This window comes from Pantherophis guttatus, chromosome 7, assembly GCF_059756535.1.
Source record: "Pantherophis guttatus breed Tessera chromosome 7, ASM5975653v1, whole genome shotgun sequence".
In the NCBI taxonomy this organism is placed as follows: Eukaryota; Metazoa; Chordata; class Lepidosauria; order Squamata; family Colubridae; genus Pantherophis; species Pantherophis guttatus.
In genome coordinates, this window is record NC_142069.1 from 26,412,445 (window position 1) to 26,435,420 (window position 22,976).

The 22,976-nt window shown below is 40.9% G+C and overlaps 1 protein-coding gene across 2 annotated transcripts in view; it reads right to left on the reverse strand.

Moving 5' to 3' along the window:
• Window positions 1–22,976, reverse strand: part of LARGE1 (LARGE xylosyl- and glucuronyltransferase 1) — a 382,380-nt gene that overhangs the window by 23,374 nt on the left and 336,030 nt on the right. For both annotated transcript variants that reach the window (XM_034403814.3, XM_087873824.1), the window contains exons 11-12: window positions 6,910–7,073; window positions 769–1,047 (exon numbers count right to left, since the gene is read on the reverse strand). In XM_034403814.3, coding sequence (XP_034259705.2) covers window positions 769–1,047; window positions 6,910–7,073 — 443 coding nt within the window. The remainder of the gene's footprint in view (window positions 1–768; window positions 1,048–6,909; window positions 7,074–22,976) is intronic.

The window sequence follows — 22,976 nt, forward strand, 5'->3', positions numbered from 1 at the left end:
CATGATGTTTCTACCTAAAATAGCCTGGCAAAAATCTGCAGCCTTAGGCCCACATGCAGGCTTTGGCCTAATTTAGATCTCTGTCCTTGAAGGTTATTGGAATCAGAAAAAAAGAGGGAGGAAAATATAAGAATGGAGAAAGATGCAACATCAAAAAAATTATAAGGCTCTTGGATAGATAAAGTTAGTAGAAATAAGACATTTTTGGAACTGTTCTTCAATTTTTTTCTTGAGCCATAATAACCATTATCCCGCAGCCTCTATTACATTAACTCCCTCTCCCCAAAGTCTCTTGCACAAAATTGTCCATCCTGCTATTACATTAAACTGTCTCTTTCTTTGTCTCTTACACTTCTCTAGGCAAACATAACATATACATTAAAAAAAAATGTCTGTATCTTCTGACTGTTTCTTGCTTCCCCAGTCCAAGTTATGTTACTCCTATATACCTAGCCCAACTGATATAGACAGCTTGTCTCTATCAAAACTGTGCTTAAGGACTGAAAATTGTACATGTTACTATCGCCACTTTTTCGTTTAGGAGTTTTAAGTTGTTCTACCCAGCATTTCCTCCTCCTATTTTTCCTGAAGCAATGTGTGAAGTAGGTAGGCTTGGATAGAGTGATTGGCCCAAAGTCCTCCAGGAGTTTCCATGGATGAGGGTCGACTAAACCCTGGATCTTCCCACTGCTGATCCTAATCACTATACCACCCTGGTCACGTTGTTTGTGGAAGGAAACAACAATTTGGGGGATGGGGGGGTGTTACCTGAGGTACTCGTAGAGTCCATACATAGGCAAGAAGTCAATATCAGACAGAAACATGTATGGAGTGCTGATATGTTTCATAGCCACATTTCGCAGGAGATTCACAGGGTAGAATTGTCCCTCTTTATACACAATGTGATATCCAACATTATGGCGGCTCATGAGGACCTCAGAACCTTGAGCATAGCGCAGAAATTGTTGGGCCTCTGCATCAGAAAGATAGAGTGCCAGACTGATCGGCCCTTCCCAGTGCTTACAAATGGCTTCAAGCATCTGCAGTCTAGGAGGAGAGAAAGAAAGAAAAGTTCAGAAAAAGGCATCTTCATTAGTTTGGTTGACCTAGGCAAGCCTTTCTGTCTTGGTGTTGATTTTCAAAAATCATACATTTTTCTTGGCACTATATAGGAAGAATTTCCTGCTCCCCTGTTTTTTGACTCCTCACCCTGAAATTCCCAGCTAGTCTCCTATCTAAGGACCAACCAGGATCAACCCTGTTTCATCCAAATGTTTTTTTTGTGCACCTCCACAGAGATTCACTCAAGAAAACAAAAGGAAGAAATCCTTAGCTAAACATGGCCTATGTTAAAACACTAGGGAATCAAAGCCTAAGAAAGAACTACTGTAGTACAATGTCTATTCTCTCTAGAAGGGGAAAAAATAATTAATTTTCAAGGTTTTATGTCTCCAGTGAGAACAGGGAAAGAAACAAATGCAGCAGTTTTATGTAATTGTTGCAGAAGAAAACATGTATTTTTCTAAACAGTGAAAATAGATAAGCCAAGAAGTAGGAAGGGATAAGTAATTACTTCTCTTTTCATTTTATTATGTTCACAAGGAATGCAAAGCAGTGTGGCAAAAAAAAAAAAAAAAAAAGCTTGATAAATTAAAAAGGCAAAAATAGGAGCTCCATCAAACAAATAATAATAGTAATATAAGTCTAGTAGTAAAAAAGGTTGTTTTGTGTTCAGGAAAACAAGGCTTTCTGGTTAAAGATGGTGAATCACAAAAACATACAGAACAAAATATTAATAATGAACACTTCAAACAATTTATTTCCAAGATATGCCATGGGTATTTTAGCAAGCACAATACAGTCTTGCATTAATTAACAGCACTGCAATATAATCCGTGTGCTTCTAAGAACTATTTCCATTCTTAGTAGATTCAATTAAAATACATGATTATGAAGATATAAATGCAAAAAACCATATGACTTTATGTGAAGCTGTTTTTATTCAGAGATGCAATAGTTTTCCTGTCTCTTTTGCTTATTAATGTCAGGGTAGGAAATGTAAGGTCCATCAAAATCCATATAATTTCAGACATCTTGTGAAATAAGCAACCTTGCTCCCAGAATTCACTCATTTTGGGAATGAGGCTGCTTTCAGCCTTGGGCAAAGTAAGAGTATGCCTTTAGTAGAATTGTGGGGAAGTTATTAAAAGCATCTGCTTCCTGGTTACATTAAGCGTTAGTGGTGTGCAGGATGTTTTGAATTTAATGTAATTGTTTCAAATGTGAATGGTTTGAATTTGAAATTTCCTTCCTTCCTTCCCCCTTCCCTTCCCTTTCCCCTTCCTTACCATGGTGACTGTAGACAATGTATAGAGATAAAAGTCACTATAAAAATAAAAACCCATGTAAGCCATATCACCAATGTGATTACCTAGTTACCTGGTCCAAATGCATGGTGGAACAGTCAGGTTTTCAGAGCCTTAAGAAAGGATAACCTTAAAGCACTCAGAAGTACTGTAAACCAAAACTAGCCAGAATAATACATGAGCAACTAAACCCAATCCTGAATAATGATAATCAAATTATAATAATTAGTCCCAAAGCTGGGAATGGAGAGGATTTTCAGCAGCAAAAGCTGTAAAGCAAGCATTTATAGCATCTTGTAGTATCACCAGCCACTGTGGTGAAAATATAAGTCCCATCTTCATTACTGATACCTCAGCAGATCAGTGCTATAAATTATAGGTGTAAAAATGAACTGAATCATTCAGAGGACAACAATCTGTAAAGGATGGATGTCATAAGAGAAAAGGCTCTAAAGAAGACTATTATTATATTTGATGTAGATGTAGAACTAAAAAAGGAAGACAGCTGGAAATGCAGCCTCCCTGACACTTCTGGGAGAAATGGAAAAAAATGGCCAGCATCACAGCTCAGTTTATTGTCAGAGAGAAGAAATGGCTGAGTTGTTTGTTTTTGGGAACTTAGCTGATAAAAAAAGAAAGAAATAACAGGCCTTAATGAATTTCTAGTCTAATATTTCTTTGTAAAAGGATATCTGTGTTAGTCTATGGTGGCAAATAAACAGGAAGAATCTGGAAGCACCTTTTCCGACTAGCAAATACATTCATGAAAGTGCATGCTTCTTAGTACAATTTGTTAGTTGGAAAAGATGCTATTGGACTACTTCTGATTTAGTATTTCCCTGATAGCTATTTTGCAAAACCTGCATAGTCTTCGTAAAGGTAATAAGTAAATGGTGAAGAAAAACTCCAAGCTATTTGTGGTGAATATATCAAGCTATTCTTGTTTGTCTATTTTGCAGATTTTTCTGCTTATCAGTGGAGTTTCAAATGAAGTTTGAAAAGTAATTAAAAGAGAGAAAAACATTTTCAATTCAGTTTATCAAACCATAATTCCCAAATGCTGTAGAATAGCTAAAGGTTGCATTAAAAAGCAAATGAATAAATTATTAACACAAACCAGGATCTTTTATTAATCCAAAGTGAAAGAAGAGATTCATTTGTATGGCTCTCATTTTTATGACATTTCAGAAACTACCGAAAATCTGATTGTTCTCCCAGGCCTTAGAGTGATTTGGCATCCTGGTTCTAGTCTAACTTAGATTTAAGTATGTAGTGGGTTTTTTCCCCAATTGCCCATGTTCTCTTTTTATATGCATTTTCTTTATTTGTAAGCTGCCCAGAAGTGTCAAAGAGTTAGGATCCCTCAAATTTTGATTAAATAAATGAAATTAGAAAAAATAAAATAAAACCCAGAGATGCCATTTGAAAGAAAGATAGAAAAGAAAAGAAACCACATGGATCTCACTGTCATTTTTGTGGAAAATTTATAATCCAGAAACATTCAGGAAAAGATAAAAATAGTCATCATAACAATCACCAATGTCAGCTTCATCTCCAGACATTGTCTTACCAGAGCCAGTTCTGTCCCAAGGTTAAAAAAAACAAAATAGCATTATCCTCTTCTATCTTCCTGGTCTTGCAATACAAGTAGACAGCTTTTTTATGGCCTGGCCTTCTCTTCCAAGCGAATACTTCTTTCAGTTGTTGAATGAGGGGAAAAAAACTTCTCATGACAAGAAAACAGAAGGCTTTTGTCTCTGAGTCTGACAGATTTTTCAGTATGTCTGGAAAATGCTCTCTATTCTGCTTCGTTCCTTTCAATGGGTCTCTTCCATGTTCAGATCTTAATTTAATGTTCGAATCCCTAAGGCTGCGTAACGGGGTGAGCTCCCATTACTTGTCCCAGCTTCTGCCAACCTAGCAGTTCGAAAGCACATAAAAAATGCAAGTAGAAAAATAGGGACCACCTTTGGTGAGAAGGTAACAGCGTTCCATGTGCCTTTGGCGTTTAGTCATGCCTGCCACATGACCACAGAGATGTCTTCAGACAATTCTGGCTCTTCGGCTTTGAAACGGAGATGAGCACCACCCCCTAGAGTTGGGAACGGTTAGCACATACGTGCAAGGGGAACCTTTACTGTTACCTTTTACCTACAACAGTTTAAAACTTGAATGTTGCTACAAAACTAGGCTCTGCCATAGGCCTGGTATTCAGAGGAAGCAGACGATAAAGTTCTGCAATCGGATTGATCTTAGTCCTCTGTCTCTCTCTGTTGCGTGCCTTGCTAGATCAAACACATTAGCTGCATCAATGATTAGTATTTCAGCTTATCCATGACAATAACACAGAAAATGAGTGCAACTGCTGTGGGAGAAATGTAATTTGAAAAAAGAAAAAGGTTTGAAGATGATTGAAAAAAACAAACAAATAAGAAACCCCACACTGAAACGCATAACAGGAAATAAAATGGCTGAGTAAATTCTTTAGCAGGAATAATATTTGTTGATTTTTCATGAAAGAAAGAATCACTAAGTCTGATAAATAACATACCGATAATGAAAAAGCAGCCTAAAATAGGATAGAAGACATAGGACAGGATAGGGCTAACAGAACGAGTAGTATTTTTTCCTTCTCTGAATAAAGACAAATGCCTCCATCCATCAATACAAATTCTTAACTTGAATCCAAAGTGAATTAAAATCCTGGAGGAAAAACATACATATGCTTGCTGGATTTACTAATTCTCTGTGGCATTCACTCGTGTTTGATGTTTTCTTGAAAGACTTACCAAACCACAAAGTAAACACCCCCTCACCCCCCAAAGAAAGGTTTCTTATATTAAAAATCAATGGAACAGGGATTGGTGAAAATTGCAAATGATGTTTAAAAAAGGCTGAGATGAGAGCTAAGCAGTGCCATGGTTTCTATAAATCTGAGGTTGTTTCACCAGAGCTGGATAATTATTTAGTCAAACTTGAATTTCTAGAGATTCCATGTGCAGGAGCATTGACTGTTTGTATAGTCGACTGGAGGAATGGAGGTCTTGTGCATATTACAGGTTACATTCTGCCGGTGCAACTCTGATTCCCCCCCCCTTTTTTTAAATGAAAACACATCTCTTCCTTCAAGGGGTGAAATCCAGCAGGTTCTGACAGGTTCTGGAGAACCGGTGGTGGAAATTTCGAGTAGTTTGGAGAAATACCACCTCTGGCTGGTCCCAAAGTGGGGTGGGAATGGAGATTTTGCAATTTCCTTCCCCCAGGAGTGGGGAGGGTATGGGGATTTTGCAGTATCCTTCCCCTGGAGTGGGGTGGGAATGGAGTTTTTGCAATATCCTTCACCCAGGAGTGGGGAGGAAATGAGGATTTTGCAGTATCCCTCCTTGGAGTGAGGTGAGAATGGAGATTTTGCAATATCCTTCCCCTGCCATGCCCACCAAGCCACACCACGCCTGCCAAGCCACGCCCACAGAACCGGTAGTAAAAAAAAAATGGATTTCACCACTGCTTCCTTCCCTATACAAATTACAGTATCCCAAGAAAGACAAGTTGCAGGAAATGAGATGGAAGGATTCTGTTGGTTTCTGATATGTTGGATGTACCTTTTATTGCTTGGGTATAATTGGCAGGCATGTTAGAATAACGTGGTATAGAAATAAATTGGGTTTATTCAGCTAATTTATCAGGAAAAAAAATGAAAAGAAAGGGCAATTGGATCTTTCCTCAACAAAATACTTGTCTGCATTGAAAGGAAGTATCAGGTACAAATGTGGCGATGCTTTTCAGTGCTGTAAAACAATTTATGCTAAAGATGAGCCTTCAACTCTGGCTTCTTGGTTGCCACTTTTCCATATACAGAATACCAACAACAGTAACTCCCCTTCCTGCTTGCCTCTGGAATGCCTTTGAAATCTGCAACTCATTACAAGGTAAGGAGATGACCTGGTAAATAGGGGAAGATCTTGCATCTTCCAAAAAAGACCCTAGAGGTGGTGCCTTCTCCAAGCCAGTTGGCCTTGAGATAAGGATTAGTGTGTCCCATACAAAGGTGTTGCCTTTGACAGATCTGTATTTCTTATATGCGTACCAAGGTCAGTGGTAACTGTAGGTCAAAAAACTAATTTAGAAAAAAAATAATCAATACAACTCGAATAAGGGAACTATGATGCAGAAACAAATAAGAGAATTAATGAAAATATCTTCTTGAGTCACCATTCAATATTACTTGGTTATTCCTTTTTCTAAGTAATTCCATATATCTAACCTAACTACAAACAAAATCAATCAATCCATTCCAAACACATAATTCTCTCAAATGTACATCAAAGAAATTTCTCACTCTAAGCCTGATGTTCCAATTCTTGTTAGTCTAACTGCTAGTACTTCAAAAGAAAAGGAAACAACTGTGGTATTTACAGCCAAAAGGCTTAAAATATCATTTCTTCCGCCAAGAGATTACATATAAAATTTTCTAAAATCACCAACTGGAAGTAATTGCATTTGCATAAATTCTCTATGAGAACATAACATTACAATTCCTTACCTGTCCATGGAGAGCTGGGCCACCAGTGTAACATCAGTGTTATCTGTAGCAAACTCATACTCGTAGTGTAGAAAGTATAGGTGAGTCCGATGGACGGTGAAACGCTCTCGCCGAAACTCATAACATAAGTCATCTTCATCCAGCTCGGATAGTTGTTTCTGTAGCTAATACACAAAAACACAAAAAGCAGCACAGAACTATAAACAAGACAATTTTAATTAGAATCTTTTATGAAGAACAAATACAAAATCAAGTGTCTCATATGATATCATATCTACTTTATATGACCGCCCCTCCCTAACCATAAAGTCAGTTTACAAGCCCTAAATGAAGAGCTACTTCACACATGCTAGCATGGGATTAATAGAGGTCAATTATTTCTGTTTTTCCCTCCCTAAATAGTTGCCAGCCTCTTTTGGCAATGAGGTAACCAGGCAATTCGGATAAGCCCAGCCTGACAGTTTGGATAAACCCAAGCTCAAATCTTCCTGCAGCTGTTTAATTAAATGCCTAAGACAGCAGATGAGTGGGGCCACCGATGGTAATTCCTGACAGCTCATTCTAAATTTTGTGGAGAAATTGATGTGGTCCACCTTGCAGTCCTAAATGAATGTTCTACTTCTCAGTGTAAGTATTACAGCATTCAGATTTTCTTTGTAGACACTAGGGCCACCATGCTGTTTGCCCCAGATACCAAAATATCTTGTGTAGTTCTGGGTGTGAGCCACTCTTGGCAGTTTACCAGATGCCCTACTACCAACCAATCTTACTGATTGCAAAAAGTCTCCTCCATTTGCATGCTATATTTTAAGAGATTCAACTGAAGCCAACCTATGGCCATTTCATTTAAGCTTGATCTAGCAAAGCTCTATTATGGGGATGACTATGACTTCTATGGCATGAAGTAAGGAGGAAAGCTGACTGCAGCAATGGACAGAAAAAGTGGAAGAGAGACAGATAGGCATATTCTCTTAGGCCTCCTCCTCTAATCTCACATAGAAATAGGTATGTCGCAAAGTAAAACATTAGAACAAACATTTGCTTGCAGTTGTCAAAATATTCCCATTGAGAGCTTTGTTAGCTCTCCGGACCACCCCAGCTCCGAGGACGACGTTGAAGCGCTGGCGGGTGAGGGCGTGCAGGATGCGGCCTGCGGGGGCGGCACTAGCACCGGCGGCTACGGGCGGTCGCGGCGGCGGCGGTGGCGGCCCCCTGACGACGGCGACGTTTGAGGCCCCTACGGAGGTTCCCCACGCCCCTGGATGCCTTGAGGAAGATCTAGAGGCAGGGGGCGGCTGGGGGCGTCCGTGGGGAGGCCGATGGCGACGGCGACGATGGTGGCGGCGGCAGCCGCGGCGGCGGTGATGGCAGCTGATGTCGGGGCGGCTCCCAGCGGCTTGCGGACCTGAACTACAGCATAGGATTCTTCAGCAGCAGCCTTAGACTTAGCTCTGGGAGATTGGAGAGTGTTGGACCCTTGGGGGAAGGGTTACCTCCATGGGGACCCAGAGACACCCCCCCCCAGGACAAGCTGGATGGGGGGGGGGAACGAAATTGGGCAGCATTATCCATCAGATAATGGTTGAGGGATTTACAGGGGTCGGAAAAGAACTACAAACCTATGCGGCTTGAATTTCCCCTCCCTCTTCCATCCTTTGGACCGAGTTTAGGCCTATGGGCCTTACTACGGTTACAACTACCCATCTACTTTGGCCTGCTGAATTATTCCGAATTTTCCCCCTTTTACATCTAGCCTGTCTGAACTCCCTGCCATGTAAAATCTCTTCGATGTGAATTTACGAACTTAAACCTCCTTCTGAGCAGGATACTTGGTCTCCCGGATGCTACTAATCCCAGGAGGGATACTGGTTCTATGGACATAAGGCCAGTGGGAGGCGGACTATGGCTATCCCCACGCCCGGATTTCCATCAGAGTTTCCATAGGTGGCCTAGGTGATAGCATGGCTGCCCTGGAAACCTCCGGGGTCGAAGGATATGCACCTCCTTGGCCATTGTCGTGAGAGGACAATGGGCTTGATGGCCTAACCATGGACTAGAATTTTTCCCTATGCCTGTAACATCAGCAGTACTCCCTTCCCTTGGACTTTGTCTCCCCTGATGATGATATGTATTCGGTGTCGGAACTCCTTGCCCTGCGAGATTCTCCCCTCTCGCAGGTTTGGCCCTCCACATTATCGAGGGCCTATCTCGATGACGGACTTTGGAGTCCAGAGAGATGGCATGGAGCAAGGAAGAATTTGTGGGGTTTTTTAGGGAATTTTTTAAAGATTTTAAGGGGTTCTGGGAGGGGGGTTTGTAATGATCTTTCTAGAGAAATTGGGAAGAAGACTCTGGGGGATGGGGGGGAAATCCACCAGGGTCAGAGCCGAGCCCGGCACAGGGTAACGATTTGGGAGGTGTTGGTCGAGGGACTGGGAAAGAGATGGGGGACGATACCTATGAGGTCTGTACCATCTGCACGGTAGATGGGAGGGGCAGATATGGCGGGAGCAGAGGACCATATCATGTGTTGGGGGCTCGCACTCGCTGTTTGAGAGCAATTGCGTGCCCCGGTCCCCATGGCTCCTCTCGGAGACTAGGTGGCTTAGACACTCAGGATCTGGGCCTTCGGCTGATGTTATGCAATGCCAGGTCCATGGTTAATAAGGCCCCCCTCATTCACGATCTTATACAAGAGGGAGGAGCAGACCTGGCGGGTATTACGGAGACCTGGTTGGGCCCGGAGGGTGGCGTCCCTCTGGTTGAAATGTGCCCACCAGGCTTCAGAGCATTCCATCAGCCGAGGGCCCAGGGGAGGGGCGGGGGGTGGCGGTTATTATTAACGAGGATCTGGATCCGAGGGAGACCACTGTGCCTCAGATAGCCGGATGTGAGTCCCTCCTTGTGAGGTGGGGCCGTGGGGTTCAGATGGGCTTGTTGCTTACGTACCTGGCTCCCTGCCGCGTGGCAACAGCCCTACCTGAGCTACTCGACGTGATAGCCACGGTGGCAGTAGATACACCCAGGCTTTTAGTCATGGGTGATTTCAACTTGCCATCCGTCGGTGAAACGTCTGAGGTGGCTCGGGAGTTCATGGCTTCCATGACGGCCATGGACCTGACCCAGTTAGTTCACGGCCCTACTCACAGGGGAGGTCACACTCTGGATTTGATTTTTGTCTCTGGCCAGTGGTTGAGTGGTCTTGTTATAGGGGATATAGACATGGAACCCTTGTCATGGACTGACCACTCACTCCTTCGCCTAGATCTTCGAACCGCGACCCCTCGCCGCAGGGAGGCGGACCCAATTAGATGGATCCGCCCCAGGCGCCTGATGGATCCTGATAGGTTCCAGACGGAGCTTGGGCCATTTCCTGAGGATCTAGCACATGACTCGGCCGAGGACCTGGTAGCCGCCTGGGATCGGGCGGCTGGTGGGGCCTTGGACCGAGTTGTGCCTTTGCGGCCTCTGACCCGATGCCGATCCCGGGCGGCTCCTTGGTTTACTGAGGAGCTGAGGGAAATGAAGCGCCGGAAAAGACGCCTGGAGAGCGGTTGGAGGGCCAGTCTCGCTGAATCTGATCGAACACTGGTAAGGTCGCATATTAAGACCTACCTAGTGGCGATAAAGACGGCAAAGTCTAACTACTTTTCCGCCTCTATTGTGTCATCAGGGAATCGTCCGGCCGCCCTGTTTAGGGTGACCCGCGCCCTGCTCCATCTGGGAGTGCGGGAGGATCCCTTAGAAGGCAGGGCGGAGGATTTCGGACAATACCTGTATGACAAAATCGCTCAGATCCGGGGGGATTTGGACTCTGACTGGGTAGATCAGGGCAGGGTGACGAGGAACAGTCTTGAGAATGTTATCTGGGAGGAGTTTGATGCTGTGACTCCCGATGATGTGGACAGGATTTTGGGGAGACTTAGTGCGGCCACATGTTTACTGGACCCGTGTCCCTCCTGGTTGGTACTGGCTTCCCGGGAGGTTACACGAGGCTGGCTCCAGGGCGTCATTAATGCTTCGTTGAGTGAGGGTCACTTCCCCGCTGCCCTGAAAGAGGCGGTGGTGAGGCCTCTCCTCAAGAAGCCGTCCCTGGACCCAGCAATATTGGCTAACTATCGTCCTGTCTCCAACCTTCGCTTCATTGCGAAGGTTGTTGAGAGTGTGGTCGCGCAACAGTTTCCACAATTCCTGGAGGAAACATCCTATCTAGATCCGTTCCAGTCGGGTTTCAGGTCTGGGCACAGCACGGAAACGGCATTGGTCGCGTTGGCGGATGATCTCTGGAGGGCTCGTGACAGGGGTTACTCCTCTGTTCTGGTCCTATTAGATCTCTCAGCGGCTTTTGATACCATCGACCATGGTATCATGCTGCACCGGCTGGAAGAGTTGGGGGTGGGAGGCACCGTGTTGCGGTGGTTCTCCTCCTTTCTCTCCGACCGGTCGCAGTTTGTGTTGGCAGGGGGGCAGAGGTCGACCTCGAGGCCTCTCATTTGTGGAGTGCCGCAGGGATCGGTCCTCTCGCCCCTTCTGTTCAACATTTATGTGAAGCCGCTGGGCGAGATCATCCGTGGCTTTGGGGTGAGATACCACCAGTACGCTGATGACACCCAGCTGTACATTTCCACCCCAGGCCACCCCAACGATGCCCTTGAAGTGATGTCCCAGTGCCTGGAGGCTGTGCGGATCTGGATGGGGAGGAACAGGCTCAGGCTCAACCCTTCCAAGACTGAGTGGCTGTGGCTCCCGGCATCCCGATATAGTCAGTTGACTCCATCACTGACTATTGGGGGCGAGTCTTTGGCCCCCACTGAAAGGGCTCGCAATCTGGGAGTCCTCCTGGATAGGCAGCTGTCTTTGGAGGAACATCTGATGGCTGTTACCAGGGGGACCTTTTATCAGGTTCGCCTGATTCGCCAGTTGCGGCCCTTTCTTGATCGGGATTCCTTGTGCACAGTCACTCACGCCCTCGTCACCTCTCGCCTTGACTACTGCAACACTCTCTACATGGGGCTCCCCTTGAAGAGCACCCGGAGGCTCCAGCTGGTCCAGAATGCAGCAGCGCGGGTAGTGATGGGAGCAACATGGCGCTCCCATGTAACACCGCTCCTGCGCGAGCTGCACTGGCTCCCGGTGGTCTTCCGGGTGCGCTTCAAGGTGTTGGTTATCACCTTTAAAGCGCTCCATGGCATAGGGCCTAGCTATCTCCGAGACCGCCTGCTGCTACCGACGACCTCCCACCGATCCGTGCGCTCCCACAGAGAGGGCCTCCTCAGGGTGCCATCAGCCAAACAATGTAGGCTGGTGGCCCCCAGGGGGAGGGCCTTCTCTGTGGGGGCTCCTACCCTCTGGAATCAGTTGCCCCCGGAGATAAGAAGAATCCAGGACCTCAATGCCTTCCGTCGTTCCCTGAAAACCCATCTTTTTCAACAAGCCGGGTTGGCCTAAGAAGAAATTTTTAAAATTTTTAAAATTTTAAAATTTTTAAATTCTTTTAATTAGTCTGTGATTCTTAACTTTCGGGCCAAAATTTATATATATTTTTAAATGTTTTAATATTTGTATCCTATGTTTTTTATCTTGGCTGTACACCGCCCTGAGTCCTCAGGGAGAAGGGCGGTATATAAATTGGAAATTAAATTAAAATTAAATTAAATTTTGCAGACATCATCTTTATTCAGTTATCTAAACTACAAATTACAGGATGTGTGGTAAAGAAATCATAGCACCACTAAGCATTATTAAAGCAACAAAAAGATTGATCAAATTATTTAATGCGCTAAGAAGGATAGTATAAAATGGCCTCCTTCCTACATATTTTAAAAATGAAACTACCTATTTTAGAACTGCTGGACTTTGTGGGAAGAGAGAGGTGGGTCTCTACAGGAACAGTGCATTGCTGTGACGGAAAAACATTCTCCTTCACAGCAGCATCCAGGAGGAAAGTCCCCTAGGGCTCTTTGCTAAGAGCAGCATTTTATATTTCTTCAGACATTGAGAGGTGTGAAAATAAAAGGGCAAGTACGCCACAAGAATTTAGAAAGCTGTTGCATTCCAGATTGGACTTCTACCCATGCAAGATCTCAGAAAGCATTTTTTACCTTGTTCCCATCCCTCCAAATAGAATGGAACCTGGCATTTCCCTCACACTGTGACTGATGGGCCACCAACAAGACAGGAAATAAAATTGCTTCTGACTCAAGTAACTCGGAGCCTGGATAGCTCAGCAGATTAATGCATTGTAATTTAACTCCAGCTGTCTGCAATTAGTAAGTTCGAATCTTGCCAGGCTCAAGGTTGACTCAGCCTTCCATCCTTTCTAAGGTAGGTAAATTGAGGACTCAGTTTGTGGGGGCAATAAGCTGATTTTTTAAAAATATACAAAAGTATGAAGGCTATTCTTAATGCATTGTAAGCCGTCCTGAGTCTCCGGAGAAGGGCGGCATATAAATCAAATTAAAAAAATAAATAAATAAAAACAAAAACAAAAAACTCTATTCATGGATTCCAAACCCTTATCCCTGCTTGTTTACTTTCAATTATTTGCCACACTAGCTAGGGATAATGGGAGTTATGATTATGACCATCTAGGGACCACATTACTGTGTTAGGATGTGAAATATACATTCATAGTCAAGTTTACACATACACTTTTTTTTTTCATGTACACATTTACATGGCACCAAAGCAATTCCCTGTCTTGCAGTAGTATCTTAAGCATTCTCTTAGTGGTTCCATCTAATTTTGTTCTCCATTTCAAAAAGCTTTAATTTGATTATCTATTCCCCATCTTTTAATTCAAAACTATAAACAACTGGACTGCAACAATATATCACCTTTCATAACTACCCTGGCCTTCAGGGTCATAGACAATTTTTAATATCATCACTTGGTTGGCACTAAGAACCCTGCTCTACACTATTTTAATGCTTCATAACAGCCATTTAAAATAGTGACAGAAGCCAAACTACACCACAATTATATAAGCTACAATATTTTTTTTCTGTTATCCACTGCCAAATGTAGACTTTTCTATCCCACCTCCACTACTAACCCACAAATAAATTTCTGTAAGTTTCACATTATAGGGTCCTGATCTAAATCTCAGCTAAGGCAGGTGTGTCAAACTGGTGGCCTGCAGGCCAGATGCGTCACGCACAGGCCATGCCTACCCCAGCTGTGCGAAGGGGAAAACATCACAATATACCACATGACGGCAATGTGATGCTGCAAGTTAGACACCCATGGTCTAAGGCAACCCCCCCTCAATAAATCCCCATTATTTTTTAAAATACACCTTCCTTAATATACATATATGAAGTCAGGTGGAACTCTTAGTATTATTTTGTAAATTAGAATTTATTAAATTGATCTTCGTAAATTGTTTTTAGTCTTAGCAACTACTCTCCTTTTCTAAATTTATCAAAAGAACTTCTGATGAGATAAATCAAAGTTTCCTTTGATGGCCAATGAATATCTTTGAATGAAAATGAGTCTTCTGGTTTGGCTACGTGTAGTCATGCTATATACTTATATAAGTGGTATCTAATAAATTACATAAATATATTAAAATTAAGATATAAGATACTTATAAACTATTACAATATACATTATGATGCATATTATTACTTAAGATATATAAGTTACATACGTGGTTTGATACTACCCTTCTTAATTCAAATTAACATTTACGTTTATTTTCCAACCATCTATACCACATTTCCCATACCGTGTAGAATTCCGAGTCCTCATTCTCATTTAGCACATGTGTTAACCTGCACATTTCTGCGCATTCTAATATTTTACTGATTATCTGTTCTTCCATTGGGCATCCTTTCTTTTTCCAGTATTTTGCATATGTTAATCTAACGGCTGTGGTGATATGTATGATTAGATATTTCTTTTCCTTCCTATATACCCTTTTTAGTACTCCCAGGAGGTAAATCTCTGGCGCCAGATTGATATTTTCCTCTATTACTTCTTGAATCCATTTTTGTATTATTCTCCAAAATTTCGTTGCTTCAGGACACGTCTACCACATATGGTAGAAGGTACCTTGACAGTGGTCACACTTCCAGCACTTTGGGCTTGCGTTCGGATATATTTTTGCTATCCTGGATGGCGCTAGGTGCCATCTATTCAACATTTTGTACTGGTTCTCCTTGTATGTTACTGCCCTTGTCAATTTGAGGTTATTATTCCAAATTTCTTCCCACTCGTCTAAATTTATGTTGCGACCAAAATTTTCCCCCCAGGCAATCATCTGATCCTTAACTATTTCTCCTTCCCTGTCGTATTCAAGCAAATACGAATATAATTTGGCTAGTAATTTATTCTCTACTCCCATCCATATCTTGTCAAATCCATTGATCCCCAATTCTATACCATATTCCTCCTTATCCTTTTGTATCGTGATTTAATTTAAATCGGCCAAATCTATTTAATTATTTTAATTTTTAATTATTGTTGTGTCTTGTGTTTTTAAATTGGCTGTACACCGCCCTGAGTCCTTCGGGAGAAGGGCGGTATAGAAATAAAATTATTATTATTATTATTATTATTAATTTGTAGATAGGGCCACCTGTTGATGTGGGTTCCTTGCTCCTTCAAGGCCTCATTCGTTTTGAGATTACCTCTATCATCTAAGATATCCTGATATCTAAACATTTTCTCCATGGCTAGCATATTCGGATAGATCATTGCCTCCATTGTGGAGGTCCATTTCGGAATTTTAGTATAGTGTGTATGCCTAATTTCCTTCTAGGTCCGGATTAATACATCTCTAATTTTGTGCCTATGGAAGTACGTCTCCATCCCTTTTTCTTTGTCCCACAGATAGGCATGCCAGCCTTTCTGCAGGTCGTATCCTTCCAGTGTCAGAATTCTTTTATTTCCTAATGTAGCCCAATCCCTTAACCACACTAAGTTGGCAGCTCTATGGTACATTTCTCACACTGGGAGCCCAAATCCGCCCCTGTTCCTTTTTTCCTGCAATGTTCGAAGTGCAATCCTCGGCTTTTTTCCTCCCCAAATAAATTTCCTTGTGGCCTTATTCAAATCTAAGAAGAATTTTTTATCTATATTAACTGGCGTAGTTTGAAATAGATATACCAACTTAGGTAGGATGCTCATCTTTATGGTAGCTATCCTACCTAGCAGTGATACTTGTAGTTTCCCCCATCGTTCCAAATCTTGCTTAATTTTCCCTAATAATGGTATATAATTGTCTTCCTTTAAGGCAGAACACCTTGCCATTATCCAGACTCCTAGATATTTTATCTTTTTAACTATTTGCAAGCCCAAAGTTTCTTCTAATATTCTCTTTTGCCCTTCTGATATATTTTTGGTTAACATTTTGGTTTTGGTTTTATTCAATTTAAATCCAGATAGCTTCCCATAGTCATCCAAGTCTTCCAAGACTTTTTGTCCCGTTACTAACGGTTCCTCCATAATTAATGCTACATCACCAGCAAATGCCTGAATTTTAAATATTTCGCTCCTAATTTTCAATCCTCTTATCTCATTGTTATGTCTAATTCTTCTTAGGAGAACCTCCAAGGCCAATATAAATAAAAGTGGTGACAACGGGCAGCCTTGTCTCACTCCCTTGCTAATCTGGAAGGTTTTTGTCATGTCACTGTTTAATAAAATATTTGTTCTTTGCTTATCATATATTGCTATGATTGCTTTCTCAAAGTTTTCACCAAAGTTCATCTCTTTAATTTGCTGAATAATGAATCCTTAATTTAAATTATCAAATGCCTTCTGGGCATCTCGGAAGACTAGCGCCATTTGTTTCTCAGAATGTGTTTTGTAATATTCTAAAACATTTATCACGACCCTCAAGTTGTTCCTAATCTGCATGACTACACGTAGCCAAACCGAAAACGTTGAATTGTACTATTATGTTATTTAATAAAAAATCAAACAAAAAAAAAAGAAAAAAAAAGAAAATGAGTCTTCCACTTTCTGGCACAATTAGATTTGATCAGTGGTAGGATTCAAAAATTTTTACTATCAGTTCTGTGGGCATGGCTTGGTGGGCGTGGTATGACTTGGTGGGCGTGGTTTGGTGGGCGTGGCAGGGGAAGGATACTGTAAAATCTCCATTCCCTCCCCACTCCAGGGGAAGTCCCCATTTCCTCCTGATCAGCTGGGACTTGGGAGGCAGAGAATAGATGGGGGCGGGGCCAGTCAGAGGCAGTATTTACTGGTTCTCCTAACTACTCAAAATTTCCACTACCGGTTCTCCAGAACTGGTCAGAACCTGCTGAATGCTACCTCCGGATTTGATGTTTTATGTTTTCTAACTGCTACGTGAGAACTATCATCTTAATTACAGGGTTTTTTTATTTTTAAATAGATATTTCATGAATTTAGACAGTGTTTAATGAGCCCCTTGAAATTAATAAATAAAACCACTCGCTATCAGTAACAGATGGCACATTTATGAATCTTTTTGTTTTTACAGTAATTCTAATCCCTATGTTTTTAAAATTAATTCTGAATAGCCAATTCTATTATAAGCTGTCCTTGCTTAATGACTCATGTTTAATGCCTGAAGTTACAGCAGCACTGAGAAAGTATCTTTACAACAAGTCCTTGCACTTAGAACTGGTGCTGGAGTATTCCCTTGGTCATATTCGGGTGCTTCACAACTGGGGGTGTTCAAGACTGTTGTAGTTTCCCATAACTGCCATTTGCATGCTTCACAGTCAGCTTCTGACAAGAAGAGTGGAGAAGTTGGCAAAGTCGCAGTCATGTGATGTCTCATCTTGTGACAAATTTGCCTGTCCCAACTGTGGTTACTAACTGAGGACTATTTGTACTTTTCTTCTTTCTCACTGTCTGCCTCAGTCTTCTTAGCTTCCACTCACAAGGAATGACTTATTAAGAGGTACAATAAAGGTTACAAATAGCTTCAAAACTCTCATAACAGTTGCAGTCTTTAAGCCCAAATACTAATTTTGGATTGTTCTCCCTTCATCATTGCAAGAACATCATCTTAAATTTCAGCATAGTTATCACTAAAAACGATCTCAACCTAATTCATTTCATTTTCTCTAAAGTGTAGATAATATCAGCATTTTAAATAAACTCAGAAATTGCTACATGAAATATCTTAATTTTCTTTCCATTTCTTTTCTTGGAAAGCTATTTAACATCTCTTATCAATCCAAGTCATCAGGCTAAGTAGGCATAGTTAAAAAGCTGTAACTAGCTGTAACTGCATCACTGTTTTAAGATATCACATATCACAATATCTTCTTTTTCCAATTTCATGAATACCCAGGTTATATATTTATACTTGAAAAACAACAATTATCTAGGTGCTGTAGTCACAAAATGAGGTTTAGATTACTTCAAACTTCTAAACACATATATTAACTTAGTTATGGATTATGGAACAATGTTATGAAATTAATTATTTCTCTACTGAAGAAAAATGGTGCAAAATACCTGCCCACTCTATATTTATTCCTTACTATATTAACTGCAACTTAAGAAAAGTACCAGAGTGGAGTGATATTATATGTGTGTGTGCATTTCTCCCTCTTCTCCTCTCCATCTCTGAATATGATCACTAATTCTGCACTTGTAACAATGTCCTGTCCTCCAGATAGTGGCCCAAAATGCTTCTTTGTTACTGAAATACTGTATTAATGCTTGAATTCAATTATATGCATAAGTATATTGTTTTCATCAAAAATATCTCAGTTGTAGAATATATGTGGGTTCTAAAATTTTTTATTACCGATTCTGTGGGTGTGGCTTATTTTGTGGGCATGGCTTTATGGTTATGTGACAATTCTTTAGGATTTAGCAGAGGTACTGGTCTACCAGGCTTTTAACTGCTTGCAGAGCTGTACCGGTCTACTCGTTTATTTTTGGAGGCACCGGTCTACCATCTGTTTTTGGAGGCACCGGTCTACTCATTTGTTTTTGGAGGCACTGGTCTACCCATTTATTTTTGCAGGCACTGGTCTACTCATTTGTTTTTGGAGGCACCGGTCTACCACCACACTGCCTTTTAACACTGATCAGCTGTAGGGTGGCCCTTTGAAGCAAGAGTTTAAACAGGTTTTTTCCTTCTAGCCGATCAGCTGGGACTCAGGAAGCAGCAATAGATTGGGGTGGGGTCAAATAAAAAGTAAGAATAACGCGGGGAGGGCCAGGGGGGGCAGAACCAGTTCGGTGACGTCATATCGTCACCGCTACCGGCTCGGCGGACCCGGGCGGAACCCACTACTGATGTACTTAAACATACTCATGTTGTTATAAATGAAATCCAGATAAGAGAAAGGCAAAATAACAATAATAATTTAAAAATGGAATGTTTTTTTCTTAATTACAGCCTGATGTTATTATTCTTTTCTTCATAAATGAAACTGTGGGCAAGCTCTTTTTATTATCAACTTTGACTGAGAGTTGGCAGAACTGTCAGAAACTACATAATTTGGTCTTGTGGACCACATCTGGCCAGCATTCTGCTGATGGATTATCTTATTCAGTTAAAAACAAACAGAGTCTTCCATCTGATCATAGGCAACAGTAAAAAGAATTTTGCTTGCTTAATAGTAATAGCACAAATAAATACTTATCCTATCCTAAAATAATCCTATCCCTATCATATCCTATCTGATATATCATATAGCCTATATTCTATCATATCCTAAACTAGAAATGGCTAGTTTGCATGTGGTATTTGCTGTACATCCTGAGACAATGCTAAATTATAATGTATGCCCCCTGGAAATTAGATAAAATTATATAAATCAGAAATCTTGGTCCCTGTTGCTGAGTTTACATGTTGCTTTGCTTCTACTGGCCAGTTCATTTATGACAGGTTTGTTTATTTTCTGTTGGCAATTTGCTCAAGATACTTGGAAATGCTTCTGCAGTTTGAAAGCTGCCCACAGGACCTTATGAACTGATTTTCTTGAACCTATGAAAAAGCTTATGTCTTCCTTGAAGAGATTTGTGAATTCATTACTTTTAGCTCAGTGCTTTACTTTTCTTCTAATAAATTCAGGATCTTGAGCATTAGCCTATGATGTTGTTAGGATTCAAATCAGAATCCTACTTTAAAGAATTTAAAGTCTTTCTATTAAATTGTAAGAGCCACCAAATTAAATAGAAACACCTTTTCTATTTTCTGAGAAATTTCTTCACACTTCTTAAAGACCACAAACGTTTCATTGTTTTTCTGTTTGCAACATTTGGGTAGTAAATCTACTTTTGACTAAGCACAAGAGATGAAATGTTGGTCTTTTTTGCAATAAATCCTTCTGAATAGTTTAAAGAAATCTCAGGCTATTTCTTTTAAGCAGCTGGATATGCACCTGTAAGCGTTTTGGATTACTGACTAAGACTGCAAGGCTAAATTGTAAATATTATTATTTTAATTAACATGCTTTGTATTTGAGCTGTATGAGCAAAGTTCGTGGAAAGCCAAATGTCATGCTTGTTCTGTGATATTTGGATGTCAGTATTGTTAATTCAAAAAATGGAAGATGGATTCTTAAGTATCAAGAAATAAGCAGGTAATCATGCACCTTGGGGGAAAAAGATAATGAATATTTGCCTTTTAGTGTATCATACTTCAGCATACTTACCAGTTATATTACGTATTTCACACTGAGAACTAGATTTTTAAAAATCTCTGACAGGACTCTTAATTGCTATTCATTCTGTTCAAAAAGATCCTAACATCTTCTTTATCCCACAGAACAATAATATACATTATCTTTCCAGGGATCGCGATATGATCTGTGTGAATGATGTATGCAACTAATTTCTATGCATAACACACCTATGTTTTATAATTATGTGATTCTGTATAGCTAGCAAACTGACGGGATTTGAATATTATCCATCCATCCATCCATCTTCATCCAAGATGGCGGTGCACGTAGACGCTGCGGCTTTGAGCTCCTGGTGTTATAGTAGAGTGAGTGGATAAAAACTAGTCTATACACATGGGTGTTACTAAAGATTGGATTTTCTAGTCGACTAGATATTACCAGCGACTTCCAGCGGTCTCATAATATACCAAGTGATATAGTAAGACTGCCAGGCTCTCAATGGATCGTTGTTGGGCCTGGGAGGCGGTGTTGATGGTGAAGAGAGAGGAAGCAGAAGCAGAGATACAAAGCTGGTTTGCTAGGTCGGTTACAGAAGCAGCCACACAGATTAGCATTACCAAGTATTTTTCTAACCAACACTAGATCCTTTGTCAACAAAACTGATGAAATAGAGCTATGGATGGCGGTGAATAAGTTCATTCGCGACTGCTGTGTGATGATCATCACAGAGACTTGGCTTCATTCACTTGTACTTGGACGCTTCTGTTTCTGCTATTTAGCTATTTATTCTGCTATTGATAAAACAAAACCCATGTTAAAAAATATTCAGTTTCTTCCTTCTCCTTAAAATTAATTGTTAAAATCTATCCATTTCTGTACATTCTAATATTTTTTATTACAATTTCACTTTTCCATTATTGTGCAAACACATTTTTGGCTGGGAGGCACATTTTCAAGAGGTTCAAAAGGCTGAAGCGGGAAGGCTTTGCTTTTGTATTTTATGTATTTTATGTATTTTATTTTATGCTGGTAGTCTTGGATTTCCAGAAAATGCTTAAAACGTAATTGTTTGGAGGGCCCTTGCTTAAGTGGACACCTGATACCATCTTATTTTCTTTTGCTTTTTGTGTTTTTATGTAGGCTTTGATGTGATTATTGCTATTATGATTCTGATTAGTTTTAATCTAAACACAGAAGTTTTAATTTTTGTTTTATATATTCTATTAGCTGAGAAAATTTGTTTTGATTGCATTGCGGTAGTAATGTAATTAAGAAATAATACATCTTTAGCAGTTATATAGAAGGATATTTGTTTGGAGGCATGATAATTCTCATATCTGAGAATTAGCCTGAAGCTGCATCTCTTAAAATTTTCTCTTTGATGTTACACATAATCACTTGTAGTCTTAATTATAATGTTACCTGAAGTTCCAAACTGTTATCCATCAACAGAATGGGCACACAGAAGAACATGCTGAGAATTGTCTTAATAGATTTGTTTTCCAGCTAGTAATGTTAAGTGTGTAGTTGTTATAGCTCTTTCAACCAGTTCCCTAAGGAGTAGCTATCCACAGGGGAGAAAAAGGATGTTTCCCGTATATGTTTATCATCTAATATTCATTTATTTAATTTCAATTTGTAATTATTTGCTCTGATTTCTAAAAGTGTTGCAGGGGTCATACTAAAAACACATAGAAATATCTATAAAACCTTAGCTTCACAATCTCCATAAATAATTCTCCAGAAGAGGCATTTTAGAAGCGGGATGTATATATACAACATTGTCCTGCTGATACACAACAGTTAATTAGTGTTTTTCCAAGTATTGAAGTAGTTATTTTCAATTTAATTCAAAGCTCTGCTTTTATTTTCTTCTGTTGATAGACTATTTAATTGCTTCAATTCAATTCTGACAATCACCTAAATATGAAGGAAATCAGAGAATCAAACAGGCCTCAGTGACATTGTTCAGACTTGGATTCAGTGGTGGGATTCAAATAATTTAACAACCGGTTCTTCCTAGTGACCAGCTCAGTGGTTTTGGTTGGGGGGGGGTGCATGTGACTGAGTGGGTGTGGCCAACTTTACATAACTCGTGTGGGAGGTGGCTGTATGGGGCAGGCGGGGTTGAGGATGGAATCTTGGAGTTTCCGGTGGGTGGGAAGAAAGAAAGATCCAATCTGTGTGTGTGTGTGTGTGTGTGTGTGTGAGAGAGAGAGAGAGAGAGAGAGAGAGAGATGGCTTTTGTGTTGTTAGCTTTTTAAAAAGCCCAGAGGAGGGAAAAAGATAAAGTTGAGCCAAAGAAATCCCAGGGTGGGGGCAAGGAAAGAAAAGAAATCCCTGCTCTGAAAAGCGAGTATCCTCCCAAGAAAGCAAACAAGCCCTTTGTGTGCAGGAGGCAGGGCGTGCTGATGTGCCAGGGAAACTGCACACCTTTTCCTTTGCAAGCAAGTTATTTAGCGCCCTAAATAACTGTGAGAA